The sequence below is a fragment of the Bos mutus genome, chromosome 20 (genome assembly GCF_027580195.1).
Source record: "Bos mutus isolate GX-2022 chromosome 20, NWIPB_WYAK_1.1, whole genome shotgun sequence".
NCBI lineage: Eukaryota > Metazoa > Chordata > Mammalia > Artiodactyla > Bovidae > Bos > Bos mutus.
Window position 1 is genome coordinate 9,529,336 of NC_091636.1, and position 22,640 is coordinate 9,551,975.

The 22,640-nt window shown below is 39.3% G+C and overlaps 1 protein-coding gene across 5 annotated transcripts in view; it reads right to left on the reverse strand.

The window, feature by feature from the left end:
- EMB (embigin) overlaps positions 1-22,640 on the reverse strand; it is a 67,083-nt gene that overhangs the window by 14,262 nt on the left and 30,181 nt on the right. For 2 of the 5 annotated variants that reach the window (XM_070357470.1, XM_070357468.1), the window contains exons 5-8: positions 12,136-12,216; positions 11,838-12,027; positions 11,520-11,608; positions 1,147-1,274 (exon numbers count right to left, since the gene is read on the reverse strand). In XM_070357470.1, the coding sequence (XP_070213571.1) occupies positions 1,147-1,274; positions 11,520-11,608; positions 11,838-12,027; positions 12,136-12,216 (488 nt within the window). The remainder of the gene's footprint in view (positions 1-1,146; positions 1,275-11,519; positions 11,609-11,837; positions 12,028-12,135; positions 12,217-22,640) is intronic. The other 3 variants (XM_070357469.1, XM_070357471.1, XM_070357472.1) reach the window with 3 other exon arrangements.

Below are 22,640 nucleotides of genomic sequence, written 5' to 3' on the forward strand. Positions count from 1 at the left end.
TTAGTAGGCACCCCAGGTTGAGTCTAATGCAGATGGTTCATGTACATTTTGAAAAAACACTTGACCTAAAGTTTTGACTTGTACTCTCTTCGCTGCACTTTTCTTATATCCTAATATGATCCATGCTTGGGGCTAAATTGAGAGACCTTTAGTAAGATGGAAAGAAGCACAGACTGTATTCTAAAAGTTCAATATAATTATATTTGGCTATTTTTTGTCTAGTATGACATATGTGGGCTTTCCAGGTAGCTTAGCTGGTAAAGAATCCACCTGCAATGTAGGAGACCCTGGTTCAATTCCTAGGTCCAGAAGTTCCCCTGGAGAAGGGATAGGCTACCCACTCCAGTATTCTTGGGCTTCCCTGGTGGTTCAGACAGTAAAGAATATGCCTGGAATGCAGGAGACCTGGATTCAATCCCTGGGTCGGATGATCCCCTGGAAAGGTCATGGCAACCCACTCTAGTATTCTTGCCTGGAGAATCCCCATGGACAGAGGAGTCTGGCAGGCTACGGTCTATGAGGTTGCAAAGAGTCAGACAGGACTGAGCACTTGTCAGCAGCAGCATGTTTTTCTTAATATCAGGTCTTTGAAAAGCCATTCATTTTTAGTAGGAATTTAAAGTATCTGGCTTCCCCTAGGTACCTGGAGGCATGAAAGAGGTCAGTGACACTAAAAGAACCCAAAACCTAAGTTTAAGTTACCTAATTTTCATTCTTTCCTTAAATAGTGCCACTATATTGCATTCTATCACACATGTGTCCAGAGACAGAAGCAGGAAAAGATACCTTCCTTTTTTTCAAGTTACTTTCATGAAATGATAAGGAAAAAAAAGAATCATTTTTGTTGGGGTTATACCTAAGCTTATCAACTAAAAATGAATTGTAACTTTCAGTGAATTTAAATAAATTGCTAATTGTAAAAACAAAGCACCAGCTAATGAAACATTGGGAGTATCTTCAGATATATAATGTAAAGTGCTGAAAACATCAAACAACTCCATTCATCACTGTTCTTTCTCCATGATCATGTATTTAAGAACAAGATAAGAGAAGTAGAAATAGTCCTAAGAACTTTGAGTATAATACAATCTTATTACTTATCAAATAAATGTGTTTATTTTGTAAGTCAAAGAAATATTATCTTACCTGTACACTCCCATTGCCACCGTACCAGGTCCAATTTAAAGGAAGACAATCTTGACATTTACACATCAAGACAACTGAATCCCCCAAGTAAGTGATCAATGGTTTGTTTTGTCCATTAATTTCAGGAACTAAGGAAAATGTAGAAATATACATATTACTAAAAAGTCTGAATGGCGGGATGTATTCAAGTTCAATATAATTTATCCTTTCATTTTTTCATTTATATATGATTTTCTTTCTGTAGTTTTAGTTCTATATAAAATGAATCAATGTACAGTATTTAGGATGGACCATTGTAGTAGGTAGGTTCTCTGCACATTTAATGAGAGGAATAGTCAGTTCAGTTCAGTTCAGTTCAGTCGCTCAGTCGTGTCCAACTCTTTGCGACCCCATGAATTGCAGCATGTGAGGCCTCCCTGTCCATCACCAACTCCCAGAGTTCACTCAAACTCATGTCCATGGAGGTGGTGATGCCATCCAGCCATCTCATCCTCTGTCGTCCCCTTCTCCTCCTGCCCCCAATCCCTCCGAGGATCAGAGTAGGTAGGTAGTGCAATGTAATTGTCAGTAGTCTTGCCTGGAGAATCCCAAGGACGGGGAGCCTGGTGGGCTGCCGTTTATGGGGTCGCACAGAGTCGGACACGACTGAAGTGACTTAGCATAGCATAGCATAGAAAGAGAAGAAAGGTCTTCTATTATGAGCCTAATAACAGTTATAAATATTGTAATAAACTGTTACATACTTTGGATATGAAAGAAACTTGATGTTTTTCAAGTCTATTTTTCCGTCCCACCTACTAAATTACTTTAGAACAAATATTTCTCTTAAAGTTTACCCTTAGATGGCACTTAAGTAAGGAGACAAAATTTTTAGGATTTAAAATTCTTAGTTCATACAAATTTATGAAAAGGGTTGGAGAAGGTGAGAAGATGAGAAACAGAGGAAATTTAAGAAAGAAAAGAAAGAAAATGAGATTAAAAATTCTTTCATGTTGTTTTGTTAAAAAAAAAAAAACACCTAATAGTCACTGTGATAATCTATTTCATAAAGTTAGAAGCAGATGCCATTAGTAACAGACTAAAATTGAGTACTAAATGTAGAAAAATTAAGTTTTAAGGCTATGAATAACTTGGTATGTGTGTGCTAAGTCACTTTAGTCGTGTCCGGCTCTTTGCAACCCTATGAACTCTAGCCCTCCAGGCTCCTCTGTCCATGGGATTCTCCAGGCAATACTGGAGTTGGTTGTCATTTCCTTCTCCAGAATAATTTGGTAAGAAAATTAAAACAGAACAACATAAGCAAAGCAATAAAGGTCAACCAGTAGCCTCCATGATGAAATCAATTCCTTCTGATGGACTTCAAGGGATATATTAGAGAATGTACATTTATACTGGAGATAGAAACTTATCAACAAAGATGACTTTTGTTGATATTTTTTCTTTTACTAATTTTAGCAGGTTTTGTGTTTTGTTTTTCCTTTTTGTTGGTTTGCTAGCAGAGAGTGTTTGAAATTATGTGTACATTTTAATAATATTATGTTGACAAATTTTATAGATATTGTTTGCTATTCGTTATCCTATTTTTAGATTTTATTTTGGGGAGGGTCAGGGTGGAAAATGGAAAGATCAATTTTAGTTGCTAAAATTAGGTTTCCAGATTAAATATATTTTCTAAATGCTCTTGGCTTTCTACTCCCCAAAGATAACTGAGCATTTTATGGATATGTGAATTATAAAGATGAGGAAGGGGAAAATAATCATAATAACTAGAAAATAAATTCTGACTTCTATATCCACTTGTATGGGCTTCCCTGGTGGCTCAGATGGTAAAGAATCTGTCTGCAATGCAGGAGACCAGGGTTTGATCCCTGAATCGGGACGATCCCCTGGAGAAGGGAATGACAACCCACTCCAGTATTCTTGCCTAGAGAATTCCATGGACAGAGAAGCCTAGAGGGCTACAGTCTATGGAGTTGCAAAGAGTCAGACACAACTGAGCAACTAACACACACACACACACACACACACACACTCCTCCACATAACCACTTGTATAGGGGATAAAAATAGGGTTGGATTTCTTCACAGTTTGTCTTTAGGTGATGAACGTTATAGTGACGAATGTGGGAAGTCTTCCATTTTCCTTATGGTTTCACATGGGGCTAAATACAATTGCACACATCACCCTCTCCTTCATCAGTAAATCTGCCCAGCATAGTGTTGAATGAGGCACTGCTAAAAATAGAGATGCAAGAGAGAAAGATATATCACCAGTGCAAATGGTCCAGAAATCTTAAGATGGCAGAGCAATCTATAAGTCAATGATTACTGTACCTGTTATAACCAAGCAAACCCATTTAGACAAGATGGAATGAGGTATAATTTTACATTAGCCAAATGTGTGAACTGCCAATCATAATTTATAATCACCCCCACTAACAGTTTATGAGCACCTAGAAAGGTACCACTAGGGCGCTCCTGAGGAAGGAGAGACATGAGACACACGTGACTGTTGTGACTGAGCTCATCCCAGTCACAAGAAACTGGTGAGCTGATCTTGCCAGAGAATATTCTGAGCACTCCTTCTGAGAGCCTACTAGTGTCCCATATTCCCTTTCAGTCACCATGAGGCTGAGGGACTTTAAGGGAAATGTGGTCATTATTTGTCCATTTCAAAGATCAGACCATGAGTGTTTGAATTAGTCAGCACAATGTGACGGTGACGTGACAAACATAAGATTTAGGTCCGGGAAATATCTGAGTTAGAATTATAGTTTCAGTGTCACTAGCATTGAGGACATAGGCAGATTATACCCCCCCCCCCCGCCCCGCACAGTGTTACTGTAAAGAACTAAGTACAGGAACATAATATATCACATTGCTTGGTGTAGAGCAGTTGTTGTGGTTTAGTTGCTAAGTCGTGTCCAACTCTTTTGCGACTCCATGGAATGTAGCCCACCAGGCTCCTCTATCCATGGGATTTCTCAGGCAACAATAATTGGAGTGGATTTCCATTTCCTTCCCCAGGGATCTTGCTGACCCAGGGATCAAATCCACGTCTTCTGCACTGGCAAGTGGATTCTTTAACGCTGAGCCACCAGGAAAGCCCTTGGTGTAACGTGAACACCACAAAGTTCAAACTTTTGTTGTGTCCATGTGCTGGTACTGCTCTTCTTAATAGAGCTTTCTTATGATTTATAATGCCCATGGCCTTCCTACATTAGCCAGCTTAATGGTGTAGATTATTGTCATGTGCAAGAATGATTTCTAGGCCATGTGGAAGACAGAAGAAATAAAACACAGAATGAAAAGAGAACTGGAAATTCATCTGAATTCATTTCAGAACTTTAAGAATGTATGAAAACACCTCTGAATGAGGAAAAGCATCCAAACTGAGTCTTTTACAGAACACCCAGCTAATCTGAGAAAGGTGATTTAAATGATGGAAAATAAAAAATGAATTCACAGGGGACAACGTCCAGAAGAATGATGAAACAGTAACTTTGAGATGCTGGTGGTGGTACCAATTCATTCTTTAATAATATATATATTTAAAAATTTGCTGTGAAGCTGTAAAACAAATTCTACTGTTTGAAAAACTCATTCAAGTCCTTGGCTAACAAAGATGAATAAGAGTTTGTTTGTATAAGAATTACAATTTAAGTATAAATTAGAACAATTTAAATCAGGGGACCTAATTACCTCTCCTTACCATAAAAAGAAATGAAATTGGTTAAAAGTTAAAAAGAAATTATTGTTTCCAGAACTATGTAGTATATGGAGCAGAAAGAATAAATGGAATAATAACTTTACATATTATTATAAAACCTAAGAATATAAAGAAAATGGCCCATTCAACACATACTGAATTTAACAAGGCAGAATACAGCAAGTAATACTTTGATACACTGTGAGCTAAATTTTTAAATACTATTCATGTGTCTTTTTATAATACAAGTAAAGAGGGTATCTCTCATGTAAGTGTTGTTACTAGATCATTTTTTTTTTTATCCAGTTCAATTTCCTCTGTGGCTACTCCTTCAGGGCCATTTGAAGGTCCAGACAGCACTCTAATAGAAGAACCCATACAAGAAAGGAGAAGGCAATGGCACCCCACTCCAGTACTCTTGCCTGGAAAATCCCATGGATGGAGCAGCCTGGAAGGCTGCAGTCCATGGGGTCACTGAGGGTCGGACACGACTGAGGGACTTCACTTTCACTTTTCACTTTCATGCACTGGAGAAGGAAATGGCAACCTACTCCAGTGTTCTTGCCTGGAGAATCCCAGGGACAGGGGAGCCTGGTGGGCTGCCGTCTATATGGTCACACAGAGTCGGACACAACTGAAGTGACTTAGCCTTAGCCTAGCCATACAAGAAAACCAGAAGCAAAGCTAGCACCCAAAAGAAGACTGACTGTACATACTGACATGAACATGAGAACTGTATTTTAAGTTCCTGAAAAATAAGACAATAACTTTAAACGTCACAATGTTAAAAGGTTTAATTTAGCCTGAACCAAAGAACATATTTTATTTCGTTTTTCTTATGGTAGAGCCAGTTTCCTCAGGAGGCACTGGAGAAGAAGACAACAGAAGTCTGGGGAGAAGCTGGATTGAATTCCCTGGTGACCTCGGTATTAAATTCCCTACTCTCATTCAACCCTCCAGTTTTTCAGTCCTAGATGGGGGTGAGTCCTGGATGGGTCATATTCCAGGGCACAGATTGGGCCTTGTTTTCTAAGGCTAGGAATCTGGAGGTATAAATAACTCAGCTTCATACTCAGCATGTTTTTTTCTGGTTTGGGAGGGTCTCTCCTCCTATCTGGGGAAATAAGTACCAAATTGAGCTTGGACTGTGAAAGCATAGGTGACCGTGCTTCGGTTTAAGGTTAGTAAGACCTAATTGAGAAAAAAGAAGCCACCCAAGGATTTCAGCAAGGTTTGCAGCCAGGTCTGGCCGATAATGAGATGTTATTTTTCTCTGGTGTCTCTTTTCTGTGTGTATTTCCATATTTGAGATTTTGCTGTGAAGAGGAACGACTGTGCCAGGTAAGAATGGAGTTATTCTTGGGTCTCCTGACAAAACATTATCAGCTCAGGAGCACTTTCCAATCGGACTCCATTCCAATATTCCCAAGAGCTGACATGGTTTTACTACTAAATGGAGTATGAGAACACAGAAGTACTTTGAGGGATAAAGTCCTACCTGGAAAGATCAACTCTACTTTTGGAGAGGCCTCAATTAAAAGACTGGCTTCCCTGGTGGCTGAGGGTAAAAGAATCTGCCTGCCAATGCAGGAGACATGGGTTCAATCCCTAGGTCGGGAAGATTCCTTGGAGGAGAAAATGGCAACCCACTCCAGTATTGTTGCCTGGAAAATCCCATGGAGAGGAACCTGGCAGGCTACAGTCCATGGAATTGCAAAGAATCAGACACGACTGAGTGACTAAGCAACTAAACACCTGCAGATTAAGTAGTTTTGAGCTTGGTTAACATAGAGATTCTTTTCTGAAGCCACAAGGTTCCTTCCAAACCTCAGATGGAACAGAGCCACCCTTCTTGAGTTCCACATGGAGAGGTACAACATCTACATATTTGGCACTGCTTTTTCATACTGTAGCTCTGATACAGTTATTTCTGGAGTCAGGCTAGGCTCACCTTAAAACAACCACTGCTTTGAAGATAAACTGTGAAACTGGTTTGGTTGAGCACCAGTTAAGGGCACAGTTTCTGCTTTCCCAGCTTGTGGATCTCCCAGACACCTATTCTGCTTTTCAATTTCAGCATTAATTTTGGAAATTAATCAGGCCATGCTTCAGCATGGGAATGTGTGTTGAAATATGATCAAAATATTGAAAATTCACCCACAAGCTAAGAATCAAAAGTAGACACAGGTAACATTTGAGACGGCAGAAGATACATTGGCCTGCAGTAAGCCTCTAAGAGGCACAGGCTTGGAAGGCATAACTGGTAGCTGAAGGGTGCTTTTCAAGAAAATCCTGGGTATTTTATGAGGTTTGGGTGAGGAACACATGGATATGCTATGAAAGCATCCCAGGTTAAATGTTAACTGCAGATAACTGGCAGTGACTGAGGGATACCACAGGGAAACAAACACATTCTGTATTCTTTGCATCTCTTCTGTTTCCTTGATGATACCCTAAACTAAAAACCAAAGTGATATTAATCACTGCTCTGGTATGCTTTCTTTGGCTGTTAAGAGTGATGTGCATCCAACTTAGAAAAGGTACTATACTCAGGGAACACTGATTTGTTCAAACCTCCAGAGGTAACAGCTGGTTCTGGGTTTCTGCTTATGTTTAGAAATATTTACGAATAGAAGGACAGTGTTAGAGCATTCTAATGTGTCCTGTTGACTTTATGGGACTCTGGATAAAGTAGGACACACACTCTTTGGGTTGAAAGAATTCAAGTTTTAAGATAGTAAATTTGCTGATTCAGACATGTCAAGGAAGGTAAGGTCTAGGAACCACTTAGTGGAAGTGAAAGCCCTATGGAGCTGTAAGCTTAGAGATTTCTATTTGCATATTTGTGGACTAGAAAACATCAGCCTGTATCACTTTTGGCTCAAGGATATTTAGGTGTTATTGAATTAGAAAAAGATTCTCCCATGTAGTCAAAGCCAGCTAACTAGCATTCTATTAATACACTATACACTTCTATCAATACACTTTGAAGCTGAAGTTCCAACTGTTTCTATTATTCTGTTCTTCCCTACTTTGACTTGTTGGATGCTCCCAGGTGAGGACAGATGGCTGGGAGAAGAGAGGTTTCATAGCACTTGGTACTATCAAAATCTCACTGTGTCTTCTAAGTTCTTTGTCCTATTACTTATTCTTTACCAACAAAATTTCTGCATCTTGGTACTAAGAACTTTTAACACTGATTGTTATTATAGACATGTTCAGTATCCACTTTAGAATATTTCACCTTCTGCTGAAAAACATGGTAGACCACCACTGCTCTTTCTCAGTGAAAGGTAATCACTGACATATTAGCAGTTGCAAGCTTCAGGTGTGACCTTTGCTTTCTCCCTATACTGTCACCAACAGACAAACACACAAAGTCAGCAGGTTTTTTTCACAACATACTCATCAGGGATGTTCAGGTTTTTTATAATCTTGTAGTACAGTCAAAGATGGAAAAGCTCTATAGAGTTAGTAAAAACAAGACCTGGAACTGACTGCTGCTCAGATCATGAGCTCCTTATTGCAAAATTCAGGCTTAAATTGAAGAAAGTAGGGAAAACCACTAGGCCATTCAGGGATGGGCTAAATCAAATCCCTATGACTATACAGTGGAGGTGACAAATAGGCTCAAGGGATAAGATCTGGTAGACAGAGAGCCTGAAGAACTACGGATGGAGGTTTGTAACATTGCACAGGAGGCAGTGACCAAAACCATCACAAAGAAAACGAAATCCAAAAAGGCAAAATGGCTGTCTGAGGAGGCCTGACAAATAGCTGAGGAAAGAGGAGAAGTAAAAGGCAAAGGAGTAAGGTGAAAGATATATCCATCTGAATGCAGAGTTCCAAAGAACAGCAAGGAAAAATAAGAAGGCCTTCCTAAAAGAACAATGCAAAGAAACAGAGGAAAACAATAGAATGGGAAACATGGGAGATCTCTCTTCAAGAGCATCGGAGATCTCAAGGGAACATTTCATGCAAGGATCATGATAAAGGACAGAAACAGTAAGAACCTAACAAAGCAAAAGAGATTAAGAATAGGTGGCAAGAATACACAAAAGAACTTTACAGATAAGGTCTTACTAACCCAGATAACCAGGATGGTATAGTCACTCACCTAGAGCCTGACATCCTAGAGTCTGAAGTCAAGTGGGCCTTAGCAGGAATTACTAATTTTAATTAGAAAAGACCTTGATGCTTAGAAAGACTGAAGGCAAGAGGAGAAGGAAGCAGCAGAGGATGAGATGGTGAGATGGCATCACCAACTCAATGTACATGAATTTGACCAAACTCCAGGAGACAGTGGAGGACAAAGGAGCCTGGTGTGCTGCAGTCGGTGGGGTCACAGAGAGTTGGACACGACTTACTGACTGAAAAACAACAGTAACAAATCAACCAATTCCCATAAAAGGAGAAAGAGGGACTTTGCTGATAAACTGTTTGGAGGTCTCAGGCGCATGCACTCCAGTTGACTCATGTAGCAGAATTTGGTGGGGGGCAGTGCTCAATTAGAGGATAAAATAGGCTCAAATAGAGGATAAAACGGGCTTTTCATCTACACTCAATTGAAAAGATAACCTTTCTTAGGAAAAGTCATAAACAATCCACATGGAAAAATAGTAATACAGGATATTTGTAAAAATATACACTAGTCTAGAAGTCTTATAAGATCTAAACAACCATAATATGAATTATTCTCAAGTGCTGTTAAATTATACTCAAATGAAATAATTCCTCCAAGTAATAGTCACCTGAAATAAACAGAATTATTTTACCAACAAGAATCTTGAAGGGCCCAAATTATTAATTATATAAAATCTTTAAGATATAGGACACACTTAAAAGTTACACTGTTAAGTGGGCATTTAAAACTAATACACTGAAAATAAACTGTTTCAAGAAATCTATCAAAAGCAAAAAAGTACATATTCAGTGGCTCTTTGTATTTCTCAAGCACTTGATTTCAAACCTAGACCTTGTGTAGGTGCTTCTAACAAAAGCCAGCATCAACCTAGTTACTCAAAATAGATATAAATCAAGAGGCCGCCTTTAAGACTGGCATTAAATTTCTTAGTGTTAAAGTGTTAGTCACTCAGTCATGTCTGACTCTTTGCCACCCCATGGACTGTAGCCTATCAAGCTCCTCTGTGCGTGGAATTCTCCAGGCAAGAATACTGGAGTGGGTAGCCATTCTCTTCTCCAGGGACCTTCCCAACCCAGGGATCAAACCAGGGTCTTCTGCATTGCAGGCATATTCTTTACTGTCTGAGCCACCAGGGAAGTCCCAAAAACATGGTACATTGTAAATGAAAATGCTTCTCTTCACATTAGAGGCCAGAATGATCAGTTCCAAGTAGTAATGTAAGAATTTATTATGAGTGCTAATAAGAAAAAATGAATTTAATATTCAAACTTTGAATAGGTATGACAGTACATACTTCTAGAAAACCGTGCTATTTAGAAGAAGAGAAAAAAGCAATTTTTAAAGCTGAATCTCCTGGAGGCACTTTGAGCCTCAAGATTTGATAGGCATTTCCTCAAGACCTCTAGCCTTTCTTTATGCATTTAAAGGAGACACAATAAATTGTTTACTAGGGTTGTGTGTGTCCACAAGTTTAGTATCTGTTAGCTCATTAGAATGGTTGCAGTGGGCAGAGAAAAAGACTGGGGAAAGAAAGGAAAAGAAAAAAGAAGAAAAGAAATAAGGGAAGGAAATTTATACAACGTATCTAACACTCACTAGGTTAAATTAGGCAAATAGAGGAAAGATGGTTAAAAGAGAACATCCATGATCAAAATAATCAAAAGATGATAACAGATTCTGCCTTTGCCAAGACCAAAGTGCATAAATACAGAATTTATTATATTTATTCAGTAGGAACATATACAAAACCACCTGAAGGAAATGAGTCTGCTTGCAGAGGGACTACAGGGAGGCATGAATGAGGCAACGAGCTGAAATCATGACTATGATGGAGCCGGCCATCCTGCTACTGATGGGACTCTGGGGACAGTATACTTGGTCAGAGCAGCTAGCTGTTAATATCATAAAATATGATTTTTTTGTGAAGATAATTACCCAATTTGAACAACTAGTCTATATTATGAGATTAAGACCTTTAAAGTTTTGGTTTAATGGTGGCAAGAGAAAAATACTTTGACTTTCCCCCCTGCCCCCCATAGGGGAGAGCTGTGGATTACAGCCTAGGGTTTGGCCTTATTTGATTAAATCAAAAGCAGGCACCCTTTATGCATCCCCATATTATTTTTAAACCTTATAGGTCCCTAAAATCTCAAGTTCTAGAGCCACTGACACAGAATACCAAAAGCATAATCTCACAGGTTAGGAGTGCAACTCAGACACCCAGAAGAATATTATGAAAGCTCCGGGTTTAGAGAGCTAAATAAATAAATAAATTCAAAAGAGTACTACAAGAAATGTATAAATGACCTGGCAGCCTGGTCTTTCAAACTAAAACCTGTATTTTCAACTGGGAAGGCACTGGGAAACTCCATTTTCAATATCACCACTTATAATTCCACGGAAAGTGTATGATGACTTTCTTAGTATTGTAATAATCATTTTAAAATTTGAGGATTCAGAATTCTATGAGTATCACGCTAGATTACTTAAAGTTATTACTCTATAAATGATTAGTACTGACCTTTCAAATTAAATGTGCCCCTTTGTTGCTTTTTCTCGCCAAAGAAACAAGAATAGCTTCCCATCTGTTTGCTGTTAATGACGGCGACCCTAAAGATAATTTATGTTATTAATACAGGCTTAGTTCTCAAAAATGCTTCTTAATGAACACCAAAAGACTCAGCCTTTGATCAAAATTTTAAAAAAGAAACAATTCTGTAAATGTGCAAATTAGAGTATTAGCATACCATTCAAGCGACAGCAAATGAAAGAATGCTCAGTCAGCAAAAGTATCTGGAATTTAACCGATTTCATACAGGTTAAAATCGTGTATACTCACCTATGTTGGGTATACAGGGTGCCTCCCGTTGCATTGACGAGATAATTATCCTCAAGTAGTTTATCACCTTTCTTCCAAGTCACATTTACTGAATTTAAATCTCCAGATGGTGTGAACTGGCATATGAGCTCCACATTAGAAGGTCTTTCTAAAGTGATATTTTTTTCTACTGGCATATTGGAGTGTTCTACTAGCCACAAAATAAAACAAACGAAAAAAGATGTACAAGTTACATTTAGGGGAAATTCAACATATAAAAAGTTTAAATAATCAACAATAGTGCTATATCTACAGTTACCTAATGTAACATTCCTTTGAAGCATTATTCCTCTGTCAACACAGATTTGGTTCCCTTTATTATTTTCTTTGATAGGCATAGCTGGAAAAAAAAGGTTTGTTGCAACAGTAATAGAATCACAAAAGCCTAACTCTAAGATCTTAATCTACTCAAACTTTTGCTAGCTGACAAGGATATAGGGGGAAGAGTTCTATTTAAAGAAGTGTCATATGCTCCTGACCGGGTAGAAACAGTACAACTGGAAACACAAAAACTAGTGGCAACAGATGGAGAAGGCAATGGCACCCCACTCCAGTACTCTTGCCTGCAAAATCCCATGGACGGAGGAGCCTGGTAGGCTGCAGTCCATGGGGTCGCTAAGAGTCGGACACGACTGAGTGACTTCACTTTCACTTTTCACTTTCATGCATTGGAGAAGGAAATGGCAACCCACTCCAGTGTTTTTGCCTGGAGAATCCCAGGGACGGAGGAGCCTGGTAGGCTGCAGTCCATGGGGTCGCTAAGAGTCGGACACGACTGAGTGACTTCACTTTCACTTTTCACTTTCATGCATTGGAGAAGGAAATGGCAACCCACTCCAGTGTTTTTGCCTGGAGAATCCCAGGGACAAGGGAGCTTGGTGGGCTGCCGTCTATGGGGTCACACAGAGTCGGACACGACTGAAGTGACTTAGCAGCAGTGGGAACAGAAAGGAGTGACTGTTGTAACTCCTTTTACTGATCATGCTATTGGTAGTTACTACAAGAATGTTTGTGATTATACTTTGTATGATATACTAATTCTCTCATTCCCAGTTTTCTTAAATCCATAAGAACTTGTAGGAATGGGATAAAGATGCAGTTGTGGGACAGAAGAATTTAAATAAACATCCTGCAATTCTGAGTTTTCACTGCATTTGAAATACCAGTACAACGCCATTAGGTGATATATCTATGTATTAATAGGAAGATGTAAACATTTATTTATATATATATATCAAACTTTAGGAAGATACATAGAGCCGACTTATTAAAATTTTGAACAGTGGTAAATTAAAAACAAAAATCAAGTATGCACACTGCTCTTTCTATACTAATTGTACCACTGGTAACCAAATAAGAAAGAAGGATAACTTTCTCTTTATAGAATTTCAACAAATAAATGCAGAAATCACAGAAACAGGCATTTTGCATCAACCGCTGCAATCATCTCAACAACAGAATTGTGTGTCTGCTGAGGAGGAACACCACATTACCTAAGAATTAAGTTTGTCCAAAAAAAAAAGTAAAGTGGAAGGGAGCCCTAAAACTAAGTCTCTCAATCCAATGACTAGTTTTTGGGAAATACAGAGAATAGAAAAACATTTTAAAACATGCATTTTAAAAAAAGTAAAATAAATTATAATATTTAGGGATGTACACCTAAGTGATAAAACAATCTTAAAAAGCACGGAAGAGACTATACAAAAATCAGACCAGTGATGCTTACTTCTACTGGGAAGGAAGAGGCTGGGTTTGAGAGAGGACATTGCTTTATAGAAACATTTTCCATCTCATGTTCAATAGTATAGTATCATTAAAAGCGTAATACAGAGCCAAAACGTAGAAAGAAAAAAAACTGAATTTAAAACAGCATAACATCACTCTTAATTACATTTAAAACTTTACAAAAATGCTTCTTTAAGCAATGGCTAGGTGCAAAGTTTTTCGAACAGTGAAGTACAGCTAGTGTGAAGCGCTTTGTGAGCGAGCACATGCTTGAAATGACTACCCATGTAATTCCAAAACTGCTGAATTGAATTTTATGCCCAAAAAGCAAAACAAAACAAAACTCCTAGGTATGGAAAGACCTTAACAAAATCCAATTATACAGGAGAAAAAAATACGAGTCAGATAAAACTGAAGGGATTTATACATTTCAGCAGATGTACATGCACAAATTATACTAGGTACTAGTAACAGGAGAAAATGTTTCTAGATCTGCTGTATTTGGTCCTGAGCTTCTGTTTTCTGTAAATTTTCCTTGCTCTAGGACAGCCATAAATCCTAGTCCTGTCTGTCAAAGAAATCTACTTCTTCCTAAGAGTCTCTGTCTATAGAATATTCTATCCTGCCACATTACAGAAAGTGCTTTCTCTTGGGTTAAAAATGGCCTACTTAACCTGATGACTTCTTTCCAAGCGTGTTTTTGTCTGATGTCTTCGAAACATCAGATGTTGCCAGAGACTACCTCTATGTGCTCAGTCATATCCAACTCTTTGCAACCCTATGGACTGTAGGCCACCAGGCTCCTCTGTCTATGGGGATTCTCCAAGCAAGAATACTGGAGTGGATTGCCATACCCTCCTCCAGGGGATCTTCCCAACTCAGGGATCGAAACCAAGTCTCCCACATTGCAGGTGGATTCTTTATCATCTGAACCACCAGGGAAGCCCCACTCCTCAAAATTCCCTTTGTGTGCTCAGTCACTAAGTCATGTCCAACTCTTTGGGACCTCATAGTCTATAGCCCACCAGACTCCTCTGCCCATGGGATTCTCCAGGTAAGAATACTGGAATGAGTTGCCATTTCCTTCTCCATGGGATCTTCCTGACCCAGGGATGGAACCAGTGTCTCCTGTATCTCCTGCATTGGCAGGAGGATTCTTTACCACTGAGCCACCTGGGAAACCCGAAATTCCCTTAACTTTGCTCTTGTTTCACAATCCTAACATTGTGAAAATGTGTACATTAATTAATGTGTACATTAATTCTTCCAACTACCCCTAAATGTTGTTCTCCCTTGGGACTTTGCTCTCTAGTCTTTTTACTTTTCAATTTGACCTTCCCATGTTGGACTCAACTATTATTTCTAATATCCTTTATTTGTAAAACTGTTAGCTCCATTCAAGACTTTCTTCCTGACCTCCAGGCCCACAGCTCCAGCTGTCTACTGAGCATCTAAATCTAGATATCCCAAATGTTCTTCAGTTTCAAAAGGGCCAAGGGAGATGCATTAGCCTTCTCTTCTCCTGACCCCTAAGAAAATCACATCCAGTAGAATTCAGTTGATTTTTATCTCTGAAATGTAAGATTTGCCCAGTTGTCTCTAACCCCCTTACTTAGAGGCTTTGATGAGATTGAGAACATGCTACCCCCAAAATATGGCACCTTGGTATACTAACTATCTTAAGCTGAAGGAGTTTGTGAAAATAGCAGAAGCAGGAAGGTCACTGGCATTCCCTTTGCCCACCTCTCCTGAAACAGCTCATAAAACCCTGATGCAAAGGTGCCCTCTCTGTACCTGGGGGAAAGGAGCATCTTTATCTCCAAAGACAAAGGGACACATAGAAGAATTCTAACAACAGGATTTTCTAAATTTCTCCCAGTTTATTACATGTATCTCATACTCTCTATCATATTCTCCTACAACTATTCACTTTTCATCAAGCCTAGCACAAAAATATGCAGATTTAACTGTTTCCTTGGGTCTTCATTTCCTTATGAAGGATGTGTGTCACATAAAACTTACATTAAATTAATATTCATGCTTTTCTCCTATTAATCTACTTTTTCAGTTTAATTTTCACACCCAGTCAGGGACCCCCTAAGAGGGTCCAGGAAAACCTTCTCCTCCCCTACACTTTCATTATCTTTCACCAGGACCAGAAAAATGACTTCCTAACTTCTCTTGACTACAGTTCCTCTTCTGCTTGTTCTCTATAACAACAACAAAGTTGTCCTTCTAAAGCAAAACTTGGATTATTTATCTGCTCTGATTAGATACCTTTCATCTGCCAAAAAAGGGGGGGGGTATTCTTTTTCTTTTAATCATAGAAGGAACACTTACCATGAGACCTACCATCTCATCTGTAGGCACACTGCTGTATAGTAGAACTGACTCATCTTGCATAACTGAAACTTAGTACATTTGACTAATACCTCCCCATTTCCCCCTCCCACTAGCCCCTGGCAACTACCACTAAATTCTTTGCTTCCATGAAACTGTCAGTCACTCACTTGTGTCTGACTCTTTGTGATCCCATGGATTGAAGCCCACCATGGTCTTCTGTTCATGGAATTCTCCAGGCAAGAATACAGAGGTGGGTAGCCATTCTCTTCTCCAGGGGATCTTAACTTAGGGCTCAAACCTGGGTCTCCTGCATTACAGGTGGATTCTTTACCATCTGAGCCACCAGGGAAGCCCTTGCTTCTTTGAATTTGACTATTTTGGATACCTCATGTCACAACAGCCAAGATACAGAAACACTCCATCCATCCCTCAGTGATGAACAGACAAAAACAATGGGGTATATACAAACAGTGAAACATCACTCAGCCTTAAAAAAGAAGGTAATTCATTCAGCAACAATATACAGCAACACTGATGAACTCTAAGGACACCATACCCATGGACACCACACCATGTGAAATAAGGCAGCCCCAGGACAAACACTACACAATTCCACACATATGGAGGGGTCTGCATCTCTGTAGTCTCTGCTCATAGCAGTCACAGCCTTTGCTGGTACTGCATGGCTCCTCAGAAGACTGAACTGGTTTGGTTTATTCCCCTCCTTCATTTCTGAAAGGAAAGCTGAGTTTGTAAAGAAAGTCTCAGGAAGTCAAAATGTCTAGGACATGTGGCAGACATGAGCATGGTGGACATGTGGACATGCACCATCACTCAAATCTCCAAAACACCCTTTCATATCTGACAAAACTCTGCTTTAGGGATAAAGTCTTTGTAGACATCTGTGAATCTCTTTCCCAGGTCTGAGTTGAGTTTACTCCTGCTGAATGCTGCTCAGCCCAAGTCTTAACTTCTGCAGGGTTCCCCTGTTCAGAGCGAAGAGAGCTGGGCCTCGCTGCAGGGCAAGAGATGCTCAAGGTCAGAGAACCCAGAAAAGGCAATTTGATTCTTGCATTATATCTTTGGCCCCTCATAAGGCTGATGACAAACTTTTCTGGGGAGAACTGGCAGAGAGATGCCGTGCCATTATCACTCCTAGCAGGAAGCAGTGTAGAGGTATTTATGTTCCAGAAGGTGGTTCCAGGGCACCACGCTCTTCTTGGTGATGCGGTTAACTGGAGCCTCCCAACATAGCAGGAAGTTAGAATATGAATCATTCCCCCATTTCACAAGAGAGCAGCCTGATGTCAGGGGCTCTTGTAGGGGGAGGGCAAAACAAAGTATACTGGACACTTCAATTTCCCCATTTATAAAATGGGACAATATATATTTTATGAGACAGTAGAAAGGATTAAATGAGTTATCATGAAAAAGTAGTAATCATATAACATAGTAATTGCTGAATAATTACCCACTTCTTTCCTCTCACCATTTATCTCACTGGTGGTTATAACAAAGTTATCATGTATGTTGCTAAAAGTTATATATTAATTATATCATTTAATCCTCACAGCAGTTCCACACTGTTAAGTGCCATTATTCTCTCACTATTTCATGGATGAGGAAGCTAAAGCAAGCAGAGTTTGACTATCTTGCCCAAAATCAAGCATAAATATAATAATAGCAGAAAATCTCAAACTTAGGTGTGGCTGAGTCCAGATTCTTATAACCAATAAATAGTATATCCCAGCTCTCAAAGATGTGAAATGCTCATAACAATGGAAATAACTTCATCACTTTCAAACTACTGAACCAAGATTTTAAATGAAAGAAAACATTAATAGAAGATGAAACAAATTTATAACATAACAATATATTTCTTCTGCTTGCTCCTCAGAAGAAAAGCTGTGACAAACCTAGACAGTATATTAAAAAGCAGAGACATCACTTTGCCAACAAAGGTCCATATAGTCAAAGCTATGGTTTTTTTCAGTAGTCATGTACAGATGTGAGAACTGTACCATAAAGAAGGCTAAGCACTGAAAAACTGATGCTTTTGAACTGTGCTGGAGAAGACTCTTGAGAGTCCCTTGGACAGTAAGGATCAAACCAGTCAATCCTAAAAGAAATCAACCTTCAATATTCATTGAAAGGACAGATGCTGAAGCTGAAGCTCCAATACTGATGGGAAGAGCCAAGTCATTGGGAAAGACACTGCTGATGGGAAAGACTGAGGGCAGGAGAAGAGGGCAACAGAGGACGAGATGGTTGGATGGCATCATTGACTCAATGGACATGAGTTCAAACAAACTCCGGGAGATAGTAAAGGACAGGGAAGCCTGGCATGCTGCAGTCCATGGGGTAGCAAAGAGTCGGATACAACTGAGCAACAACAACAAAACAATACAGCAGTGTGGTACTAGATGAATGATGTGATTAACATTTTTAATTAAAAATTCTTTTCTTCTCCAGTTTGAGACACAATTGCCATATAACACTATAATACGTTTACAGCATAATGTTCTGATTTATGTACATTATGAAATGATTACCATAAAAGTTTAAGGGACATCCATCACCTTATACAGATAGAAAATAAAATGAAAAATAAAAAATATTTTACCTTGATCAACATATTTTAAACATTTATACTTTCAACTAAATGCTTCCATTAAAACTGCAGGGTAGTCTTTCTTCTTGCCAAGTCACTCTCTAAGCCTTAACTGTTATCTCACTGCTTTTTATATATGCTAGTGTTTCTGCAGCCTGATTTCCTTCCCGTGAAGAAATCACAAGCATTAAAAACATGTAAAAAGTTTTATCTCTAATATGAAAATATTTTTGGTTAGCAAAAAAAATAGTCTGTCTATTTAACTCAATGGACAATGTTTCAACTTCCCCAAAACTCCACAAGTGCAATGCATTTCGGCTGTTTTACTGTGTTATAAAAGCATCCATGACATCTACATCTCTCAAACCATACTCATTTGCTCAGTTCCAGAATTATATTTTTAAAAAGAATGTTCTTTAATTCAGAGTAATTTACCTCTGTCTCAATACAGTCTTAACATTTTAAACGTATATGAACCTTTCTCAACATAAAAAAAAAAAACCTGCATAAAAAATTGGCAAAGGACCTGAACAGAAACTTTTCCAAAGAAGGCATACAGATGGTCAACATGCACATGAAGAGATGCTCAACATCACTAATCATAAAGGGGCATGCACATCAAAAGCACAGTGAGATATCACACCTATCAAAATGGCTATTACCCAAAAGACAACAAATAGCAAGTACTGATAAGAACGTGGGAAAAAGGGAACCCCTGTGCACTACTGGTGGACACGTGAAGTGGTGCACCCAGTATGGAAAACACTATGGAGGTTTCTCAAAAAATTAAATATAGAAACACCATACAATCCAGAAACTCCATTCCTGGGTGTTTATTCAAAAAAACAGAAGCATTAATTCTAAAAGATACATGCACCCCTATATCCACTGCAGCATTATTTACAATAGCCAAGATACGGAAGCAACCTAAGTGCCCAATAAGAGATGATTGATAAAGAAGATGTAATCTACACACGCGCACACACACACAGGAATATTACTCAGCCATAAAAAAAATAATGAAATCTTGCCATTTTGCAACAACATGAACGACTTAGAGGGTATTATGTAAACCAAAGTAAGTTAAAACAAGACAGTTCCATTTGCAACACGAAGGACCTAGAGGGTATTATGCAAACCAAAATACGTCAGAGAAAGAAAATTACTAAATGATTCCACTTCTATATGGGATATAAAAAGCAGAACAACTGAACAAACACAACCAACCAGAAACATAGTCACAGAAACAGAGAACAAACATATGGTTGCCAGAGGGGAGGTGGGGAGAGGGTTGAGAGAAATAGGTGAGAGAGAATAGGAGGTATGAACTTTCTTACAAAATACAGAAGTCACAGATGAGAAATATACAGTGTGGGGAATATAGCCAATAATAATGTAACATCTTTATATGGTTACAGATGGTGTAGACTTAACTAGACTTATAGTGTTGATCATTTTGAAATATAGAGAAATATATAATCCCTGTAATATGCACCAGAAACTAAAATAGTGTTGTAGTGTTATACTTTAAAAACAAACAAATTCATAGAAAAAGGTATCAGACCCGTGATGACCAGAGGCGGGGGTCTGGGGAAGGGAAACAGGATGGTGGCCAAAAGGTACAAGCTTCCAATTATAAGATAGATAAGTACTAGGGATGTAATGTACTTCTTGCTTCTTCTGTCTGCCCTCTGTTGGATGAGGGTAAGAGGCTTGTGCAAGCTTCATGATGGGAGGGACTGCCTGTGGGGAAAACTGGGTCTTGCTCTGATGGGTAGGGCCCTGCTCAGTAAATCTTTAATCCTAGGTAGAGCAGTGTTCCGTTGCTGTTAGTTGTTTGGCCTGAGACGACCCAGTCCTGGAGTCTACAGGCTCTGTGGTAGAGCTAATGTTGATCACCAAGGGGACTTATGCCAACACGTGACTTCCAGGATTGGTGCTGCCAGTGTCCCGGTCCCCACAGCAGGCCACTGCTAACCCATGACTCCACAAGAGACCCTCAAACACACACAGGCAGGTCTAGTTCAGTCTCCCGAGGGGTCACTGCCCCTTTCCCCTGGGCCCCCTGCACAAGGTTTTGTTTGTGCCCTCAAAGAGTTTCTGCTTCCCTGGATCCCATGGAAGTCCTATAATCAAATCTAGCTGGCCTTCAGAGTCAGATTCTTTGGGGATTCCCAGTCCCTTTGCTGTATCCCCAGGTTGGGAAGTCTGATGTGGAGCCTAGAACCTTCATAACATTGTAAGAAATTCTTTGGCATTACTGTTCTCCAGTTTGTGGTTTGCCTACCCAGCGAGTATGGGATTTGATTTTAATGTGATTGTGCCCTCCTACTGTCCTGCAGATCAAAAAGCAACAGTTAGAACCAGATATGGAACAATGAACCGGGTTCAAAATTGGGAAAGGAGTATGTCAAGGCTATATATCGTCACCCGGCTTATTTAACTTAAATGCAGAGTGCATCATGCGAAATGCTGGGTTGAATGAATCACAAGCTGGAATCAAAATTTCCAAGAGAATTATCAACAACCTCAGATAGGCAGATGATACCATTCAAATCGCAGAATGTGAAGAAGAACTAAAGAGACTCATGATGAGGGTGAAAGAGGAGACTGAAAAAGCAGGTTTGAAACTCAACATTCAAAAAACTAAGATCATAGAAACTGGTCCTATCACATCACAGAAAATAGATGGAGGAAAAGTGGAAATAGTGACAGATTTCATTTTCTTGGGCTCCAAAATCACTGCAAACAGTGACTCAAGCCATAAAATTAAGACACTTGTCCTTGGAAAAAAACAATGGCAAACATAGACAGCATATTAAAAAGCAGAGACATTACTTTGCCAACAAAGTCCATATAGTCAAAACTATGACTTTTCCAATTCATGTACAGATGTGAGAGTTGGACCATAAAAAGCACTGAGTGCTGAACAATTGATGCTTTTGAATTGTGGTGCTGAAGAAGACTCTTGAAAGTCCTTGGGACAACAAGGAGATCAAACCATTCAATCCTAAAGAACATCAACCCTGAATATTCATTGGAAGGACTGATGCTAGAGCTGAAGCTCCAATACTCTGGCCATTTGATATGAAGAGCAGAATCATTGGAAAAGACTCTCATGCAAGGAAAGATTGAGGGCAAGAGAAGAAGGGGATGACAGAAGATGAGATGGTTGGATGGCATCACTGACTCAATGGACATGAGTTTGAGCAAACTCCGGGAGATAGTGAACAGGGAAGCCTGGTATGCTACAGTCCACGGGATGGCAAAGAGTTGGACACAACGCAGCCACTCAACAACAACAAAAAGGGATGTTATCCTGTACAACAGGATAAACATGATTAACACCTGCTGTATGTTATATATGAAAGTTGTTAAGAGAGTAAAGCCTAACAGTTCTCATCATAATGAAACTTTTTATTTTTTTGCTCATACCACATGACTTGCAGGATCTCAGTTCTCTAACCTGCAATTGAATCTGGGTCACAGAAGTGAAAGCCTGGAATTCTAACCACTAGGCTACTAGGGAACTCTCTTAATTTTTTTATCTGCATACGATAGTGGCTATTCAATAAACTTATATGGTAATAATTTCATGATGTATATAAGTCATATTATGATGTATACCTTAAATAGTGCTATATGTCAATGATATCTCAATAAAACTGGAAGGGGAAAAAAAGTATGTGGACCTTTAAGCCATTTGTAACCTTCCACTCCAGTACTCTTGCCTGGAAAATCCCATGGACGGAGGAGCCTGGTAGGCTGCAGACCATGGGGTCGCGAAGTCGGATACGACTGAGTGACTTCACTTTCACTTTTTCCTTTCATGCACTGGAGAAGGAAATGGCAACCCACTCCAGTGTTCTTGCCTGGAGAATCCCAGGGACGGGGGAGCCTGGTGGGCCGCCGTCTATGGGGTCGCACAGAGTCGGACACGACTGAAGTGACTTAGCAGCAGCAGCAGCAGCAGCAGACCTTAATGGGTTCATTTAGGAATCATATTATGTGAAATAAAAATCTACTTTGTTCTTACATTTAAAAAAAAGAAACAAATGGAAAAAGCAAATTAAAATTTTTCACAT